This window comes from Neoarius graeffei, chromosome 6, assembly GCF_027579695.1.
Source record: "Neoarius graeffei isolate fNeoGra1 chromosome 6, fNeoGra1.pri, whole genome shotgun sequence".
In the NCBI taxonomy this organism is placed as follows: Eukaryota; Metazoa; Chordata; class Actinopteri; order Siluriformes; family Ariidae; genus Neoarius; species Neoarius graeffei.
In genome coordinates, this window is record NC_083574.1 from 57,579,452 (window position 1) to 57,599,558 (window position 20,107).

At 40.9% G+C, this 20,107-nt stretch overlaps 1 protein-coding gene across 1 annotated transcript in view; it reads right to left on the reverse strand.

Moving 5' to 3' along the window:
• Nucleotides 1-14,582: 14,582 nt before the first annotated feature.
• The window catches only part of got2a (glutamic-oxaloacetic transaminase 2a, mitochondrial), a 15,809-nt gene continuing 10,284 nt past the window's right edge, over nucleotides 14,583-20,107 (reverse strand). The window contains exons 8-10 of the mRNA XM_060923929.1: nucleotides 18,909-19,074; nucleotides 15,773-15,923; nucleotides 14,583-15,681 (exon numbers count right to left, since the gene is read on the reverse strand). Of these exons, the coding sequence (XP_060779912.1) occupies nucleotides 15,559-15,681; nucleotides 15,773-15,923; nucleotides 18,909-19,074 (440 nt within the window). The 3' untranslated portion in view covers nucleotides 14,583-15,558. The remainder of the gene's footprint in view (nucleotides 15,682-15,772; nucleotides 15,924-18,908; nucleotides 19,075-20,107) is intronic.

The window sequence follows — 20,107 nt, forward strand, 5'->3', positions numbered from 1 at the left end:
AAGGCACATTTTTCTGCACCGTCCAATCACATTTGAATGTCAACAAGCGCCGCGGGATAACTCCGCCCCCTATTGCAAAACAAGTAAAAGCCTCGTGGTGATGGCGGAAGGCGGGAGCAAATGTGGTGAGACAAACTTGTGTGAGGAGGAACTGGTTTCCAAAAAAAAATGCACGTCTGCTATTTGGAAGTACTTTGGATTCAGGAGGGGTGATGTACTGCAAACTCAGGTACTTTGCAAGACATGTACCTGTAAAACAGTGGTGGGGCGGCTCACTGGGACAAACACTAATGTACAGAAGCATAAAAACATAAAACTGTGCTCTCTCTCTCTCACACACACACACACCACTGCTCTCTCACCCGCATGTGTTATTAACAGATTGTGTTTGAGTTTATGGTGAATCTGTGTCGCTCACCTTCATCTCCCGGGAGCCGCTGAAATTGCCATTTTGAATGCTTTATGTTAATGTAATGTAGTTTTCAGTTTTTTGTTTACTTCAACTTAAGACATTTTCTGCTGCGCTCACAAAAATTAAGAGATTTAAAGATGATTGATGGACACCATTGCAGGTGTAGCCATGTTTTTCCAATAAAAAATAATGTTGGAATGGAAGCGATGCATTGGGTGTTTTTTTTTTAAATGCTAGATACAGGGCAGAATGGCGAGTAGAGGTAAGAAAAACATATATTTAATTATCGTGATACATCGATATCGAGATATTCAGTCATGTTATCGAATATCGCATATTTTTCTGATATCGTGCAGCCCTACTTCAGTTCTCAGACGCTTATTGAGTGTTGTTAAAAAAAATAGATGATGGAACACAATGGTGAATGTGCCCCTGTCCCAAAATTTTTGGAATGTGTTGCAACCATTAAATTCAGAACCAGTGTATATTTACAAAAAACGACAAAGTTTATCAGTTTGAACATGAAATCTTGTCTTTGTATTGTATTCAGTTGCATATAGGTCAAAAAGGATTTGCAAGCCATTGTATTTTGTTTTCATTTACGTTTTACATAGTGTCCCAGCTTTTCTGGAATCGCAGTTGTATTTGATGACTTCTGCATTATTGAGTCAGTACAAAAACATTTTATATTTCCAAGCATTACTGTCATAGTCCAGTTGTGCCTCTTCTTCACGTCTCAGCTGTTTCCCCTCCCTTTTGTTTCTTGTTTGTCTGTCTGTGTGTGTGTGTCTGGATGTTGCTGTCCTGGTCTCCTGCTGCTGAACTGGTCTTCAGTCCTGCTCTGCCTGTTCACTCAGCTCTCCTGGAAAACCCTGACCTTCTGCTTGCTTTTGTTCAATAAATCAACCTTACCTGCTGAACTGCTAGTCTCAAGTCTTGCTTTTGGGTCCAGTCATCTCGACGCTTTTCTAACAAAAAATAATGTTACATAAAAAGTGTATGTCACTAAAAAAAAAGCAACATATTAACAGATCACTTTTTAGATAAAAGAAAAAGGAAGAAGACCATTGGATTTTGCAAGGGGAAAAAAAGCAAGTGTGACAAAGTTTCCAGAATAACTGTGGCAGCAAAGTTAGATGTAATAGCTAAACTCCCTATAAAGGTGCACAAATTGTACCTGAGTTTACACTTTTTTCTTTTCAAAAAAGTCAAAGGTTTACATTATAGGCATTTAGCAGACACTCTTATCCAGAGCCATGTACAACAGGAACTTGACATGCCCATAGCAGAAAAGGCAGTCTGGGGAGCAGTTGGGAGTTAGGTGCTTTGCTCAAGGGCACTTAAGCCATTCCTGATGGTCCAGGGAATCAAACCAGCAACCTTTTGGTCCCAAAGCTGTTTCTTTAACATTTAGGCCATGGCTTCCTGTTGTCACATCAACTATTGACTTTGTTTTGTTTATTAGTGTTTAATGCTCTTTGTAGTATTTTTAAACATTTTTTTGAACATTTAATTTCATTAATTGTGAAGGCATGTAGTGGTTAGCACTATCGCCTCACAGCAAGAAGGTCCTAGATTCGAGCCCAGCGGCCGACAAGGGCCTTTCTGTGTGGAGTTTGCATGTTCTCCCCGTGTCCGCGTGGGTTTCCTCCGGGTGCTCTGGTTTCCCCCACAGTCCAAAGACATGCAGGTTAGGCTAATTGGTGACTCTCAGGCCAAGTTTACATTAGACCGTATCTGTCTCGTTTTCTTCACGGATGCACTGTCCGTTTACATTAAAACGCCGGGAAACAGGAATCCGCCAGGGTCCACGTATTCAATCTAGATCGTGTGTGGTCCGGTGCTGTGTAAACATTGAGAATACGCGGATACGCTGTGCTGAGCTCTAGCTGGCGTCGTCATTGGACAACGTCACTGTGACATCCACCTTCCTGATTCGCTGGCGTTGGTCATGTGACGCGACTGCTGAAAAACGGCGCGGACTTCCGCCTTGTATCACCTTTCATTAAAGAGTATAAAAGTATGAAAATACTGCAAATACTGATGCAAATACTGCCCATTGTGTAGTTGTGATTGTCTTTTGGCTTGCCATCCTTCCACTTGCAAGTGGTAAGTGATATGCGCTGGGATCACACACACAGCGGCTCAGTCCCAAATCACTGCTCGTGCACTCCACTCGCGCGCTCTGTGAGCTGCGCAGGGCCGGAGTGCGCACCCTCCAGAGGGCACTCGCTGTTCAGGGCGGAGTGATTTGGAGTGCAGGATGCCTGCGGAGCCGAGCGTATCCGTGTATTGGTGTTGCTGTGTGCACGCGAATCGTGTATTAGTGTTGCTGTGTGCACACTAATCATTTTAAAAACGTTAATCTGATGATCTGCTGATACGGTCTAATGTAAACCCCACCTAAATTGACCGTAGGTGTGAATGTGTGTGTGAATGGTTGTCTGTGTCTATGTGTCAGCCCTGTGATAACCTGGCGACTTGTCCAGGGTGTACCCCGCCTCTTGCCCATAGTCAGCTGGGATAGGCTCCAGCTTGCCTGTGACCCTGCACAGAATAAGCGGCTACAGATACTGGATGGATGGATGGATGGATAATTGTGAAAGCATCTGACTTTACAGCTTTTCTTTGCATGTACCGAATTTTTTTTCCACAGTACTATATCTTTGCTTTTTAAGCAAAGATAGTACAAAATAAATGGAAATCAATAGACAGCTCATCTTAAGTGGTTCAAGAGAATTGGAAACCCACATTTGCCTTTTGTAAGTTTGAAGAGTCCAGGCCCCTTAATATTAAGCAGTATGATATCTGGTGGGATAAGTTAGCTTGCTACAAAGATTAAAGTCACAGGACATCACTAATGTTGAGAAAAATTAGGCCTTATACATTACACAATATTAGGGTGTGGTTTTTTTTTTTTACATTTTTGAAGAAGATAAACTTGCTGGGATGGAGAGAGCTGATCACAGTATTAGTCCTTATTTTGCCAAACTATTGCTTGTTGGTTTGTTTATATGCAATTGCCATACTGTGATGCACATTCATTTACCCCCCCCAAAAAAATAAATAAATACATAAATTAAATTTAATTAAATTTAAAAAATGAAAAATCTACTGGCACCGCATTTACCTTCATAAAGTTCATCTGTACATTCTGGCACATTGTTTATATGCAATTGCCATACTGTGATGCACATTCATTTACACCCCCCCCCCCCCCCCCAATAAATAAATAAATAAATAAATAAATAAATACATAAATTTAATTAAATTTAAAAAATGAAAAATCTACTGGCACCGCATTTACCTTCATAAAGTTCATCTGTACATTCTGGCACATTGTGCATTAAAGTCTAGTCTTTAACAAATAGAACATCAACAAGAGAATGCAGTCAAGATTGTGCCCCAGCAGGTACGCTAACTGGATCAGTATGTACACTAACTGGATCAAATGAATGTTGTCCTAAGATGTGTCTGCTTGGACAACTACAAATCAATTACTTACAGCGAGACTACTCAGAAGGTTCATGCCAATTTTTTTTTTATGGTCATAACTCATTTTTGCAGGTAGCTTTTCAGATGTTTTTATAATACATATAATATATTCTTATAGAAATTAATTTGATTAGACAGTGCTTTTTGTATGCTACACCTCATCTAATATCAGAGTAAATCTAAAATCTATAATGTGACAAATAAACCGACACATAGCTCATAATATAACCCATAAATTTATCTGAGTCACATTACATTTAAACAACATGAACTTTGCTCCTGGTGATCTGCTTTCCTAGAGAAATCAGTTCCTGGTGGAATCCAGCACACTTTCGGGGCTGTTTCACAATCATGGATGTCTTTCTGAAAAACACCAACTAACTCCTGTAACTAGGTCCAATATATATTGTATGTGCTGGTGTTTCTTATACCTTATTTTACAGGGACACACCAGCCCTACCTACAGTAGTAATGTCTCTTACAAGTTCTTATAAATATGCTTTAAGAGTCAAATGCGAGCTCAGTTTTGACCTTGAGGTCATTTCATTTAATTCTACTTTAACTATTACACTTAGATTTTACTATTTCAATTCAGAATTGCATTTTTTTAACACTAACTAGGTTTTACTTTGGGACGTATACTTTCATTCACAATAGTAAGATATTTAAGTGGAAGTCAGGGGCGAAAATGAGATTCAAGCGGATTTTCTTCAGAGCCATTGCAAAAATCAACATCTCTCACAGACCAATCCGGCCACTGTCGTAAAAATCAAAGTGAGGCTCACCCCCAAAACAGCACGTGTCCCATGTACATACACAGGGTATAGTAAGTACAGGGATACCCTATTAATGAATACGAGCGGTAGCTGGACAGCCGACACGTGTGTGTACGCAGTAAGCCTACTGCAGCATCTTACCATTTTGGCTTGTGAACATTGCATGTTAACAATATCATAAACATAAAAGGATGGCACACACCCTTTACATGTAGTCTACAGTGCAATCTGAGAATACAGTATGTTATTACAGTGTGGGAAATAAGGAATTTTAAGCAGACTGTCACAGGACAGAAAAGTTTGAAATGTTGTCTGAAATCCAAATTTCAGCCTGTCCAAATGATGGGCCAAAGGCCTGGAACAATGCAGCCGGGGTTTGGGGCCCACCTTAAGCCCATGTTTACATTAGACCGTATCAGCGGATCATCAGATTAACGTTTTTAAAACGATTAGTGTGCACACAGCAACACCAATACACGATTTGCGTGCACACAGCAACACCAACACACGGATACGCTCGGCTCCGCAGGCATCCTGCACTCCAAATCACTCCGCCCTGAACAGCGAGTGCCCTCTGGACGGTGCGCACTCCGGCCTTGCGCAGCTCACAGAGCGCGCGAGTGAAGTGCACAACCACTGATTCGGGACTGAGCCGCTGTGTGTGTGATCCCAGCGCATATCACTTACCACTTGCAAGTGGAAGGATGGCAAGCCAAAAGACAATCATAAGTACACAATGGGCAGTATTTGCATCAGTATTTGCAGTATTTTCATACTTTTATACTCTTTAATGAAAGGTGATACAAGGCGGAAGTCCGCGCCGTTTTTCAGCAGTCGCGTCACATGACCAACGCCAGCGAATCAGGAAGGTGGATATCACAGTGACGTTGTCCAATGACGATGCCAGCTAGAGCTCAGCACAGCGTATCCGCGTATTCTCAATGTTTACACAGCACCGGACCACACACGATCTAGATTGAATACGTGGACCCTGGCGGATTCCCGTTTCCCGGTGTTTCCAGGCGGTTTAATGTAAACGGACAGTGCATCCTCGAAGAAAACGAGACAGATACGGTCTAATGTAAACTTGGCCTTAGATGCCTGGAGATGGCTTCTCATCTATTTCCAGGCACATTTTTGTGATCTTTAAAGGTCAAATTACACTAGACATTAGTTGCTAATTACATTACAAATTGAATATAATTTACAAGAAAATGTCAGAAGATTCAAGAAAAAACATGCTTAAAATTATACCCAAGAAAACAGTAGAACACACAGGTCAGTTCCATGTCTAGAAAAAAGTATAGAGGGCAAGGATGGTCCCATTGGTTACAACTTACTGGTACTCATATATAGGTACTATAATAGTACTCATGAAACATTATGTCAACAATGACTTTTTTATACTATGTTTATAATAAGTCTTTAAGAAATTTAGTAATTAACAATACAACTATTCTTACATAATGGAGTTAAAATTTTGAGTACAAGATTCCAAGTAACTTTGTAACAAAATGACTTTTAAAATGATTCAAAACTAGACAAAAACATCATTTGTCATTTAGACTAATATCTGCTGGACTAGAACTTAGAAAATAGAAGAAAGCACTGTGAAAGAGAAACCAGTTGAAACCAAAAGAGTGAGTGAAAGTGATTATCATGCCATTACCATGTGAATAGTCTTCTATGAATGCGTAAGTGGACGGTCAGCGCTTGGACTCCAGTGTGACTAAGGTGACAAGTTTTATATTTCATTTAATTTAGGGAATTAAAAAAATATAATATTATTTAGCAGTGGGCACATAGGAATTGTAAAGTATAAAGTTTCTGTCAAAATGTTTATCATGCTTGTATGATAAAAACTTGTGAAGATATTTATTTAAATACATGACCTAAACCTGCTGAGCTTCGCCGGCGACGTTCTCGACTCCAGAGGGTTAAAATACGATGGAAAAAACACTTTGTCAGAGTCCAAAACCTGTAGTAGTCTATTTCTTTTAATGTTAGTGGTGTACCTACCCAGCTGATAACAGAGTTGCATAGTGTCATGTCAGAATGCACTCATACTCGCTGATGAGAGGCGACTTGTCATTCATCAAGAGCGTCCGCGATTGACCAATCACAGGCCATGTTATGACATAATATACTCGCCCAGTGTAACATTTGGAAGAAAATTAGAAGTAGATTAGACCCATATCTTTACAATTTTTCATGGACCATCCAGTTTGATGATTCTGAAAAACAGACAATGTGTAAAAATGTAAAAATTACTGGCCAATGTCCGCTGGTCCAGCTTTATTTCCCACACTGTTATTATGTAGATGCACGAAGTTCCTGCACCCTGCTCAAATCCAACAGGACTCACCCAGCTTGCTTTTCACTGCATTGCTGTCACAAGTGAAAAAACCTAAGCTAGGACCTATTAGTAAATATAAATTTATACCATAAATTCTTCAGCGGCGGCACGGTGGTGTAGTGGTTAGCGCTGTCGCCTCACAGCAAGAAGGTCCTGGGTTCGAGCCCTGGGGCCGGCGAGGGCCTTTCTGTGCGGAGTTTGCATGTTCTCCCCGTGTCCGCGTGGGTTTCCTCCGGGTGCTCCGGTTTCCCCCACAGTCCAAAGACATGCAGGTTAGGTTAACTGGTGACTCTAAATTGACCGTAGGTGTGAATGTGAGTGTGAATGGTTGTCTGTGTCTATGTGTCAGCCCTGTGATGACCTGGCGACTTGTACCTTTCGCCCGTAGTCAGCTGGGATAGGCTCCAGCTTGCCTGCGACCCTGTAGAAGGATAAAGCGGCTACAGATAATGAGATGAGATGAGATGAGAAATTCTTCAGCTCAATCCCACATAGCGATTTATTTTGTTTATTTTTTGAAAACCTTATTAATTAAATAAAAAAACAGCAGGCATATACAGGTCTCTGTAATACTGAAACTTTTATTTATTTATTTATTGGAACCGGGGTGTGGACAAAGCCAAATCAAGAGCTACAGCCCTGAGAACACCCATGGGTGGTACTGAATGAAATCCAGCATGAAATTGCATGTCACTACAGAATTCATGACCATTAGAAACAAGACTAGATATGTACTGCATCAAGAGGTCTCTTTTCTAATAACTGAATTCTCTTCAGTGATCTCTTATTCCATTTACTGCTGTTTCATTATATTTTCTTGCCACTGATGCATAGACTGTGGATTGATTAAAAGCAAAGCTTTTGCCCATAGGTGATTAGAGGATGTTACAAGGGAACAATACTGCGATTGCATGAACTATTAATTTATGAAAGTGCAAATGACAGAAGGCAACCAGACAGCTGCTGCTGACCAGTAAAGGTTTTTCATTTGTAGGCATATTGGTGGAAGGAGCTGCCAATCTGCCAATTTCAAGGAGGCCAGTGGAGAAGATTTGGAAGAAGCCAAGTAGTAGTTATGACAGCTATACATGAAGCAGATATATTCAAACACATAAATAAACACAACATGATAGTGGTCAGGAAATAGAGAGGGATCTGGGGTGGATTTCCCGATAACATTGTACTTTAGGGCTAAAGAAGGAGTTTAAAGATTGTTTTTAGCAACACACGTTGTCTCTGTACAACCCCAAGTCCAAAAAAGTTGGGACGCTGTGTAAACTGTCAATAAAAACAGAAAGCGATAATTTGCAAATCACGGAAACCCTATATTTAATTGAAAATAGTACAAAGACAACATATCAAATGTTGAAACTGAGAAATTGTATTGTTCTTTGAAAAATATATGCTCATTTTGAATTTGATGTCAGCAGCACATTTCAAAAAAGTTGGGACAGGGGTTATGTTTACCACTGTGTCGCATCATCTCTACTTTTAACAACACTCTGTAAATGTTTGGGAACTGAGGAGACCAATTGCTGTAGTTTTGAAAGAGAAATGTTGTCCCATTCTTGTCTGATATACAATTTCAGTTGCTCAACAGTTTGGGGTCTCCTTTGACATATTTTGAGCTTCATAATGTGCCAAATGTTTTAAATGGGAAACAGGTCTGGACTGCAGGCAGGCCAGTTTAGCACCCGGACTCTCTTACTACAGAGCCATGCAGTTTTAATAGGTGCAGAATGCAGTTTGGCATTGTCTTGCTGAAAGAAGAAAGGCCTTCCCTGAAAAAGATTTTGTCTGGATGGCAGCATATTGCTCTGAAACATGTATATATCAATCAGCATTAATGATGCCTTCCCAGATGTACAAGCTCCCCATGTCATGTGCACTAATGCACCCTCAAACTATCACAAATGCTGGCTTTTGAACTGTGCACTGATAGCAAGCTGGATGGTCCCTCTCCTCTTTACGACAATTATATTACAGCATATGGGAAAAATATGGACTCTCTATATCTCTTTTGTTCTGCCATTGGAATTGTGTAATTTGCCAATAAGGGATCAGAACATGTGAGAAAAAGTACAAAAGGACAAAGGAACTTTATCATGCAGCAAGACATTGACCCAATGCACATTGCCAACACACATAAAGGGAAAAAAGTGGAAAGTTTTATACCGGTAAAGTCAACCACCAGACCTTAACTGAGCAAGAATTTCATCTCCTGAATAGGAGATTGAAGGGAGAAACCCCCCAAAACAAACAACAGAAAGAAGTTGCATTACAAACCTGAAAAACTGTCTCAAAAGAAGAACGCAAGAGTTTTGTGATATCAGAGGGTCACCAGCTTGATGCACTTATGCCAAGCAAGGGATATGCAACCAAATATTAAGTGTCATTTACTTTAAGACCGTGTCCCAATACTTTTGCTCAATTAAAGAATTATGTGATCTACCACCAAAGGCATCATATAAGTAACAGGAAGTGAAAGCAAAATTCTGACATTATCATTTCATATTCATCTTTTGATCTTAAACTCAAATGTCTTCAGTTTATGAGGAAAAAATACCCACGAATTAGCCTTGTCATTCCAATACTTTTGAAGGTGACTGTACCTCTGTAATTTTCCACTGAAAATTCTACACAAGCTCTCAGGAGAACTGCTTTGTGTCAGGTTAGCAGCCAAATAATTCACCAAGTAAATTACACAAACAGCAGCAGAAACTATGAGGATGTTTTTCACTTCCAAGGCTGTGGAATTGTGCTTTCTTCCTGGAGGTCCACCTGATCTCTTACATTTAACAAACACTGGATGGTTTCACATCCCACATCTTGGAGAGGAATCCATGAGAAAGGCCTTGAACAGCAGAGTAGCCCACATTTGGTCAGTCTATCATTTCTGATCCAAGTCCAATCCCTGATATCGGCACCTATTCACCTGCCGTGTCAATGTGTGATAAAATTAATTGAAATATAAACAGTTTTGAGCCAACAAACTATTATAACTCATAATGAAAAACACTAATAGTGACTTAAAATGACACTGCCACTTCTAGGGTTCGAGACATAATGAATAAATGTTAAAAAGAGGAGAAGCTGATGTGACAGAGATATCTGACATGATTGTGCTTAAAGTGAATGCAACAAGACAATTTTTTTTCTCATCCTCAGGCTGAGGATGTCTGATCAGTATAGTTACTGTATAGCCCTACAGAACTTTATTATGCATACACAGCAGAACCACTGACATGAATTAAATGCCTCTCTGAACTGACACCTCTCTAACCATATTTACAGTGCAAAATTCGAACAGTTGTGTTTTTGTGTACATTGTACTTAACCTAAAATTAATTAATTAATTAATTAATTAATTAAAAAGCATTATTAAAAGAGACTGATGGTCAATTCTCATTTTTCAGATCCAATGAGCATGTTGCAGGGCAGCATGGTGGTGTAGTGGTTAGCACTGTCACCTCACAACAAGAAGGTCCTGGGTTCGAGCCTAGTGGCCGACGAGGGCCTTTCTGTGTGGAGTTTGCATGTTCTCCTTGTGTTTGCTCCGGTTTCCCCCAAAGACATGCAGGTTAGGCTAATTGGTGGCTCTAAATTGACCGTAAGTGTGAATGGTTGTTTGTTTCTGTGTCAGCCCTGCAATAACCTGGTGATTTGTCCAGGGTGTACCCTGCCTCATGCCCATAGTCAGCTGGGATAGGCTCCAGCTTGCCTGTGACAGAATTTTCTATATTTCTGTATAAATATGATCAAAAACATCATCAGATTTTCACACAAGTCTTAAAAGTAGATAAAGAGAACCCAGTTAAACAAATGAGACAAAAATATTATACTTGGTCATTTATTTATTGAGGAAAATGATCCAATATTACAGATCTGTGAGTGACAAAAGTATGTGAATCTCTAGGATAAGCACTTAATTTGAAGGTGAAATTAGAGTCAGGTGTTTTCAATCAATGAGATGACAATCAGGTGTGAGTGGGCACCCTGTTTTATTTAAAGAACAGGGATCTATCAAAGTCTGATCTTCACAACACGTTTGTGGAAGTGTATCATGGCACGAACAAAGGAGATTTCTGAGGACCTCAGAAAAAGCGTTCTTGATGCTCATCAGGTGGGAAAAGGTTACAAAACCATCTGTAAAGAGTTTGGACTCCACCAATTCACAGTCAGGCAGATTGTGTACAAATGGAGGAAATTCAAGACCATTGTTACCCTCCCCAGGAGTGGTCGACCAACAAAGATCACTCAAAGAGCAAAGCGTGTAATAGCTGGCGAGGTCACAAAGAACCCCAGGGTAACTTCTAAGCAACTGAAGGCCTCTCTCACATTAACATTAGCCAATGTTCATGAGTCCACCATCAGGAGAACACTGAACAACAAATGGTGTGCATGGCAGGGTAGCAAGGAGAAAGCCACCGCTCTCCAAAAAGAACATTGCTGCTTGTCTGCAGTTTGCTAAAGATCACGTGGACAAGCCAGAAGGCTATTGGAAAAATGTTTTGTGGATGGATGAGACCAAAATAGAACTTTGTGGTTTAAATGAGAAGTGTTCTGTTTGGAGAAAGCAAAACATTGCATTCCAGCATAAGAACCTTATCCCATCTGTGAAACATGGTGGTGGTAATATCATGGTTCGGGCCTGTTTTGCTGCATCTGGGCCAGGACAGCTTGCCATCGTTGATGGAACAATGAATTCTGAATTTCCCAGGGAATTCTAAAGGAAAATGTCAGGACATCTGTCCATGAATTGAATCTCAAGAGAATGTGGGTCAGGCAGCAAGACAACAACCCTAAGCACACAAGTCGTTCTACCAAAGAATGGTTAAAGAAGAATAAAGTTAATGTTTTGGAATGGCCAAGTCCAAGTCAATGATTAAGTCCTGACCTTAATCCAATTGAAATGTTGTGGAAGGACCTGAAGCGAGCAGTTCATGTGAGGAAACCCACCAACATCCCAGAGTTGAAGCCGTTCAGTACGGAGGAATGGGCTAAAATTCCTCCAAGCCGGTGTGCAGGACTGATCAACAGTTACCGGAAACGTTTAGCTGCAGTTATTGCTGCACAAGGGGGTCACACCAGATACTGAAAGCAAAGGTTCACATACTTTTGCCACTCACAGATATGTAATATTAGATCATTTTCCTCAATAAATAAATGACCAAGTATAAAATTTTTGTATCATTTGTTTAGCTGGGTTCTGTTTATCTACTTTTAGGACTTGTGTGAAAATCTGATGATGTTTTAGGTCATATTTATGCAGAAATATAGAAAATTCTAAAGGGTTCACAAACTTTCAAGCACCACTGTATGATGGAGTACTTGGTAAGCCATCTTGTGGTGAGAAATATGCAGTCATTTTACTGTCATTCTTTGTAAAGGCATGTTTAAAAAAAAGTTTTGAACAAGATGTCTGTAGATAATTAAATAAATGTCCACACACACTGGAACCACAAGACCAATTTTTTTGTGTTTTATATCAAAATGAATACGAGATGATCAGCTTTCAGTTTTTATTTCCTGATATGTGTTAAACAATTTTGGCACCTTTGCAGGCAGACCGCCCAATCTTTAGGTGAGCAAAAGTATCGGAACATAATGGTTTTATACCATTCAACGCGCTGATCATACTTTTGACTTATGGGCGCCCTCTACAGGTCCAACATCGTATCTGCATCATTTAAAGGAGAACCCATAGTTTGAATGCTTAGCCTGAGAAGGAAGAGTAAAGATGCTGCAGCGCCCCCTAAAGCCACAAAGAGATAGATTTAGGGACTCAAAAAGAAGGGTACACATTCTCAGTACCACTATTGTGCACGAATTTGCATGGTGCCTCACTTTAAAGGTTCAAGTTGTATATTTTTTTGCTGCCCACCTTGAGCAGCTTTTTGAATAGACAAAATTGAACAGAATTTTATTACTGGAAGCCATCTAAAAAACCCCAGACGCGTCATGATCTATGCTATAATTTAGCAGAAAGCAGCTAGTGTTGGAAGTGCTGTTTAATTACCTCTGCCAACTTTGTTGGAAGAGGGTATGTTTTTGCTTGTTCCCAACATAACTCAAAAAGTAGGGAACAGATTTTGATGAAATTTTGAGGAAAGGTGAGCCATGGGCCAAAGAACAATTGATTAGATTGTGATACAAAGCCAGATATGCATGTGGCTCCAGGATATTCTAATATGGCTTGGCGGAGGTATACACTCTACCGAATGCCCTTCTAGTTATGCCGCTTTTCCACTACAAACGCGGCTGAGCCGTGCCGTGCTGAGTCGAGCTGAGCGGGGCTGTTGGAGTTGCATTTCGACTACAACCGCGCTGAACCGTGCTGGCTGGAAGTGGGTGGACACATTGGGTGGAGTTAGCGAAAGTGGGTGGACGTCACGTGATGTCGTTAAGCAGCGCAAACAGTGACATCAGTGACAGTGGCGGAACAAGTCAGAGCCGGGCCGGGGGCGGGGCAAATGACCGGGCCCTTTATTAAAGCTTATCATAACATCATTTTAGGCTACAAAATGTCCGCAACTGCGGTGTTTACCAATTTCAACACTACCGGGTGCAACTATGTTATTTAGTACATCAAGTCCTTCAAACGAACATGTAACTCAGAAACAAAAAAACATTAGGATACTGTACATGGCTCATAATAAAACATCAATAGCCTATACTGCGCACATTATTTGAAGGGCATACGAATGAGCGCTCAGAGGTTGCAACGGTGACAGGAAGAGTCAGAAATAAAAGGAGGGCGGTGCAAACCTCACTGAATGCACTGTGTTTACCAATTTCAACACTACGGGGTGCAACTATGTTATTTTGTACATTAAGTCCTTCAAACGAACATGTAACTCAGAAACAAAAAAACATTAGGCGACATACTGTACATGGCTCATAATAAAACATCAATAGCCTACTGCGCGCATTATTTGAAGGGCATACGACGAGCCTTGCGCTCCGCGAACTCGTCCACGATGCTCTGTGTCACTGATTCAGTGAGCTTTTCAGCGGTAGTCTCACGACCCGAATAGTAAACAATAAACATGGAGGACATGGAGTCGTTAGTGTTGCTGGTCTTGGTGCTGTGGCTTGTTGTCACCGACAACGCCAACAGATACTGGCAAGAGCGTATAGATGAGGCGAGGCGCATAAGGCTTCAGAAATTCTCGTAATTCGTAATTCTTCTCCTTCCGGGTTTGCGGTGTTTACAGATCCCAGCGCGCTCGCGGGGCGTGTGTGGGCATGTGAGGACACTCCTCCTCACCAATCAGTGCACAGGGGAGTGTCTGCTCACGCCCCCAACCTCAGTCGGCACGGCTTGGCTCGCTTCAGCCCCACTCCAAAACGGTGCGAGTTTTAGGGGCTAAGCAGGGCTGAAACGAGCTGAGTCGTGCTGGTTTTTGGTAGTCGAAACGCGAGCCGTGTCGGGCTGAAGCGAGCTGAAAAAGGGTAGTGGAAAAGGGCCATTAGTTATGGACCCAATTTTAAGAGAAACTGCACTATATCTTCACACGCAAACCCACAAGGAAACTCTAGGTTTGATACGCTCATCTTTATTTGTTTACTGCATCTGTTATAGTTGTTATACATATATTTCACAATTGACAGTTGAGAACCCCCCCCCAAAACCCGATAGCTTTTTGAATCAAGACAACCCAGTCACAAATGTTAACTAGTTTCAGCCAAACCAAGTACTTATAGATCTTTATCATGCATTCAAACTTATTAAAATCCAAATAACATACAATAAATTTACACTGACCAGTGATTAATCAGATATGCAAAAGAAATAATAGAAATGTTATTCTCGTGTGCCAAACTGTTGTTTATCAACTTATGATTTGTAATGTAGATGTACAAACTACATTTAATCAGGTTTGAACAAGAGCTTTAATATTACAACAAATTGTAGATAACGGATTATATACTGCAGCTAGTCTGTTCGTCTCGGTCCCTGAACTTAGGCTCTACTAAAAAGTGCTTTTGCTTCTTGTATAATTAGAGTCCCAGGAACTTTACTGGGACAAAAAACATGGAGCCAATCATCAGATGGAAAGGTTTGTAACAGTTTACAGATTCAATACCACAACTTAGCATTATCAAAAATGGGCAGACCTGCTGGCTCAAACTGTTGCATTTGTCTGAATATACATTTTTTCCAGAACTGCTTTGGAGACATAATATTCCATTTAAGATGACTCACTTCAATAGAGAACATTAAATCATACTAATAACTCGAGTAAAACTAGAGCCACTAATAAACTGCTCTTTGGGAACTCTGTAATAGTAGTATAGTTTGCTCTCAATCATAATTCAAAGGGAAATTCACAAGTGCAGTACTTTCAACTAATTTCTCCATTTCACAGGTAAATACTAACGTCAATCAAGATGAGCTGACAAACAGGGTAGTCTTGCATAGCTTCCCAAGAGAAAGCCCAAGTTAAATGAAGGGAGATATTTTTTGTGCAAGTCAAATGCCACTACAGTATACAACATCTACAGGTGTGTTTGATTCACTTGGTAACAGCATGAATGGCATGTGCAAGGTAGGCCACATTTCCAGAGGTCACACCTGCCACAGAGATGCGTCCATCCTTTGTCATGTAGACAGAGTACTCGTTAATTAGCCGCTCCACCTGAGGAAGGAGAATAAAAACAGGAAAGGAACAGAGATTTTAGAAGGAACTACTGAGGAAAGATGGCTAATCTGATTGTTAGTTGACTAACCTGCTCAGGCTTGAGGCCAGTGAAGCAAAACATGCCGATCTGGTCAGTGACATGCTGCCAGTTGTGAGTGGAGCCCTCTTTTTTAAGGTTCGAGACAAGCATCTCCCTCATCTTAATTATGCGGTCTGCCATGCTTTTCACCTCAACCAACCTATAAAATAGGAAAAAACAAGTTTTGTTTACTCTCCTCCAAAATACATGGCCAAAAGTTTGTGTCCACGTCCATCATGCCCATATGTGCTTGTTAAACATCCCATTCCAGATTTTAGCTCTCCTTGTGTTTTTAAAACAACCTCCACTCTTCTAGGAAGGCTTTTAACAATATTTTGGAAAGTGGCCATGGGGATTTGCCTAATCAGCCACAAGAGCCTTTATGGAGGTCAGACAATTGGTGCAGTGTCAGTGTTTCAGTTCCAAAGGTGTTCAATGGGGTTGCAATCAGGGCTCTGTGCAAGCCACTAGAGTTCTTCCACGCCAGCTTTGGCAAACCATAGGCGCGTTCGTACCAGAGGAACTTTTTCATAGTTCTTAGAACTGTTGGAAGAAGGTCCGCTTGCTTTATGTCCCCACACAACAGGAACTGAGAATGATCAGAGTTCTTTAAATGCCATTCTGAGTGACACTTTTTTTAGCTCCTACTTCAGGGTAGGTACTCTCCCAGTACGAGAGGAACCATGGAGTGGTGCAAGTAGACAATGACTGGTCAAACATGAGCCATTGCAGTACTGACAATTGCCATTTTTAAAAATGTGTGAAAATCCTTAGCCACGTAAACAACAGTTCTTAAAAAGATTAACAAACCCCCAAAATAAACTCCTTTATACAGACAGAGAATATCCATACAAGACATGGTCGAGTATTCACTTGTTCAGTACCTGTATACTATGTACAGATTTTATTTTAAAAGAAGAACAAATGTCCTTGGGCACTGACATCTCACTCTCTCTGAGGTTCAAATATCGCGCTCGGAGTAGAAATTATGTGAGAGAATCCGAGATTGCGAGGGCACTTAGATGCTATATGACTTGCTGAGGCTGAGATCTAGTGGATGAATCGCTTCTAAATTGTTGTAAACAACCCTGAAGATGCCAAAGTATCAAGCACTTGGGTGTAAAAATAAGCCCGATCATTGAAGCAGTGAACACACACAGAAACAGTGAGTGCACACATACCCAGCCTTTGGAAACCTTTTGCTGCCTGTAAATTCCATCGCTGGCCACTCAGTGTCTCTCCCCCAAATGTAATTTTTCCTTGCATGTTTGTGTGACATGCTTTTGTTTGTTTTAACTCACTGAGAAAAGCAATCCTTTTTAGATGGCAAGAACTGTGTTACTATGACAATATACATTTGTTTACTAGTACAGTGGTGCTTAAAAGTTTGTGAACCCTTTAGAATTTTCTATATTTCTGCATAAATATGACCTAAAACATCAGATTTTCACACAAGTCCTAAAAGTAGATAAAAAGAACCCAGTTAAACAAAATGAGACAAAAATATTATACTTGGTCATTTATTTATTGAGGAAAATGATCCAACATTACATATCTGTGAGTGGCAAAAGTATGTGAACCTTTGCTTTCAGTATCTGGTGTGATCCCCTTGTGCAGCAATAACTGCAGCTAAACATTTCCAGTAACTGTTGATCAGTCCTGCACACCGGCTTGGAGGAATTTTAGCCTGTTCCTCCATATAGAACAGCTTCAACTCTGGGATGTTGGTGGGTTTCCTCACATGAACTGCTCGCTTCAGGTCCTTCCACAACATTTTGATTGGATTAAGGTCAGGACTTTGACTTGGCCATTCCAAAACATTAACTTTATTCTTCTTTAACCATTCTTTGGTAGAACGACTTGTGTGCTTAGGGTCGTTGTCTTGCTGCCTGACCCACCTTCTCTTGAGATTCAGTTCACAGACAGATGTCCTGACATTTTCCTTTAGAATTCGCTGGTATAATTCAGAATTCATTGCTCCATCAATGATGGCAAGCTGTCCTGGCCCAGATGCAGCAAAATAGGCCCAAACCATGATATTACTACCAGCAAGTTTCAAATATGGGACAAGGTTCTTATGCTGGAATGCAGTGTTTTCCTTTCTCCAAACAGAACGCTTCTCATTTAAACCAAAAAGTTCTATTTTGGCCTCATCCGTCCACAAAACATTTTTCCAATAGCCTTCCAGCTTGTCCACGTGATCTTTAGCAAACTGCAGACAAGCAGCAATGCTCTTTTTGGAGAGCAGTGGCTTTCTCCTTGCAACCCTGTTACCCTGGAGTTCTTTGTGACCTCGACAACTATTACATGCCTTGCTCTTGGAGTGATCTTTGTTGTTCCCCCACTCCTGGGGAGGGTAACAATGGTCTTGAATTTCCTCCATTTGTACACAACCTGTCTGACTGTGGATTGGTATAGTGCAAACTCTTTAGAGATGGTTTTGTAACCTTTTCCAGCCTGATGAGCATCAACAATGCTTTTTCTGAGGTCCTCAGAAATCTCCTTTGTTCGTGCCATGATACACTTCCACAAACGTGTTGTGAAGATCAGACTTTGATAGATCCCTGTTCTTTAAATAAAACAGGGTGCCCACTCACACCTGATTGTCACCTCATTGATTGAAAACACCTGACTCTAATTTCACCTTCAAATTAAGTGCTTATCCTAGAGATTCACATACTTTTGCCACTCACAGATATGTAATATTGGATCATTTTCCTCAATAAATAAATGACGAAGTATAATATTTGTCTCATTTGTTTAACTGGGTTCTCTTTATCTACTTTTAGGACCTGTGTGAAAATCTGATGTTTTAGGTCATATTTTTGCAGAAATATAGAAAATTCTAAAGGGTTCACAAACTTTCAAGCACCACTGTATGTGTCAGTACTGCATATGCGTTATCTAGCCAAGTGAGATTTAAACTTCACTTTTATGAAGTTTGTTGATTCATGTATTTTATCAATCTGTCAGCATTTAAAGTCTTTAATGCATAGCCTCGTATTTCTAGGCTTTGTTTTCCTCAACGTGATGCACAACGTAAACTGATCAAAAACTATGAAAAAGTGAAGTGGGAGAAAAACCAGTTATTCTGCTACGTTTTCTACCCTTTTGCATTTTTATGGAATTTATTCCGAATTAATACCACTCTTTGTAGAGTTCAGGTGTGTTAAGTATGGCTGAAGCAATGCGAGCTCCATTGATGGGGGGGTTGGAGTAGAAGGGACGAATGAGAATCTTCAGTTGGGACTCCACTCGCTTGGCCTCCTCAGCATCCTTACACACAACTGTAAATCCTCCTACACGCTCACCTGAAAGCACATACCCACAGGTCAGTTACATCTTAATGTAAATCATCTTACTGTTGGTTATTAAAGAACAACAAAAACTGCACTATCAGAAGTGATTATAGTTGAAGTAAACACAGTTAAGACCGATCCTTTCTGGCCATGCAAAGAAAAAAAATAAACAAACAGTACGATTAACAAAATCAAATAAGAGGAGTAGTACATTAGTCATAAACACCAGTAATAAAAGTAAGCTATACATAAGATGGCGGCGCGCAAGGATGCAGCGGCTCTGAGCTCTCGGATTCGGCGTATAGTTTTCGTAATGGTATGGATGTTTTTGTGTGTACAAGTGTGTGTGAGTGAGATAAAACAAATCTACACCCCAGCTATGTTGAGGAAGGTGGGATTCTCGTGTCGTGTGGATATTACGACGGATTACCAGCGGCTCCACAACATTCCGCTGGACATAGCGAGATCACCGGGCTCACCCTGGATTGTTGTTGGGCCAGAGACGCCGGAGGCGGCGCAGAGAGCGGAGGCAGAAGCGGGGCTGCAGGGGCGACCTACTAGCACGGCTAAGAAAACAACCCTACAAACCCCCGCTACCAAGCATCTTCCTCACAAATGCTAGGCCCATCATCCACAAAATTGACAAACTGGAGTTACTGATGGCACACAACCGGAACATTCGTGACTGCAGTGTGATGATTACCACGGAAACCTGGCTACATCCGCTCAGCCCAGACTTGGCCGTTCAGCTAACCAGCCGCTCCATGCACTGCTTCGACAGGAATAAAAGCTCCGGTAAGAGCAGAGGAGGGGGGCTCTGTATTCATGTTCATATGGACTGGTGTACAAACAGTAGGGTCATACACACACACACACACACACACACACACACACACACACACACACACACACACACACACAGCTCTCCTGACCTGGAAGTAATGATTGTGCAGTGTAGACCCTTTTACATACCCAGAGAGCTGACAACAGTGATCATTGCTGCTGTGTATATCCTACCAGATGCTAATGTTAGCACAGCACTCTC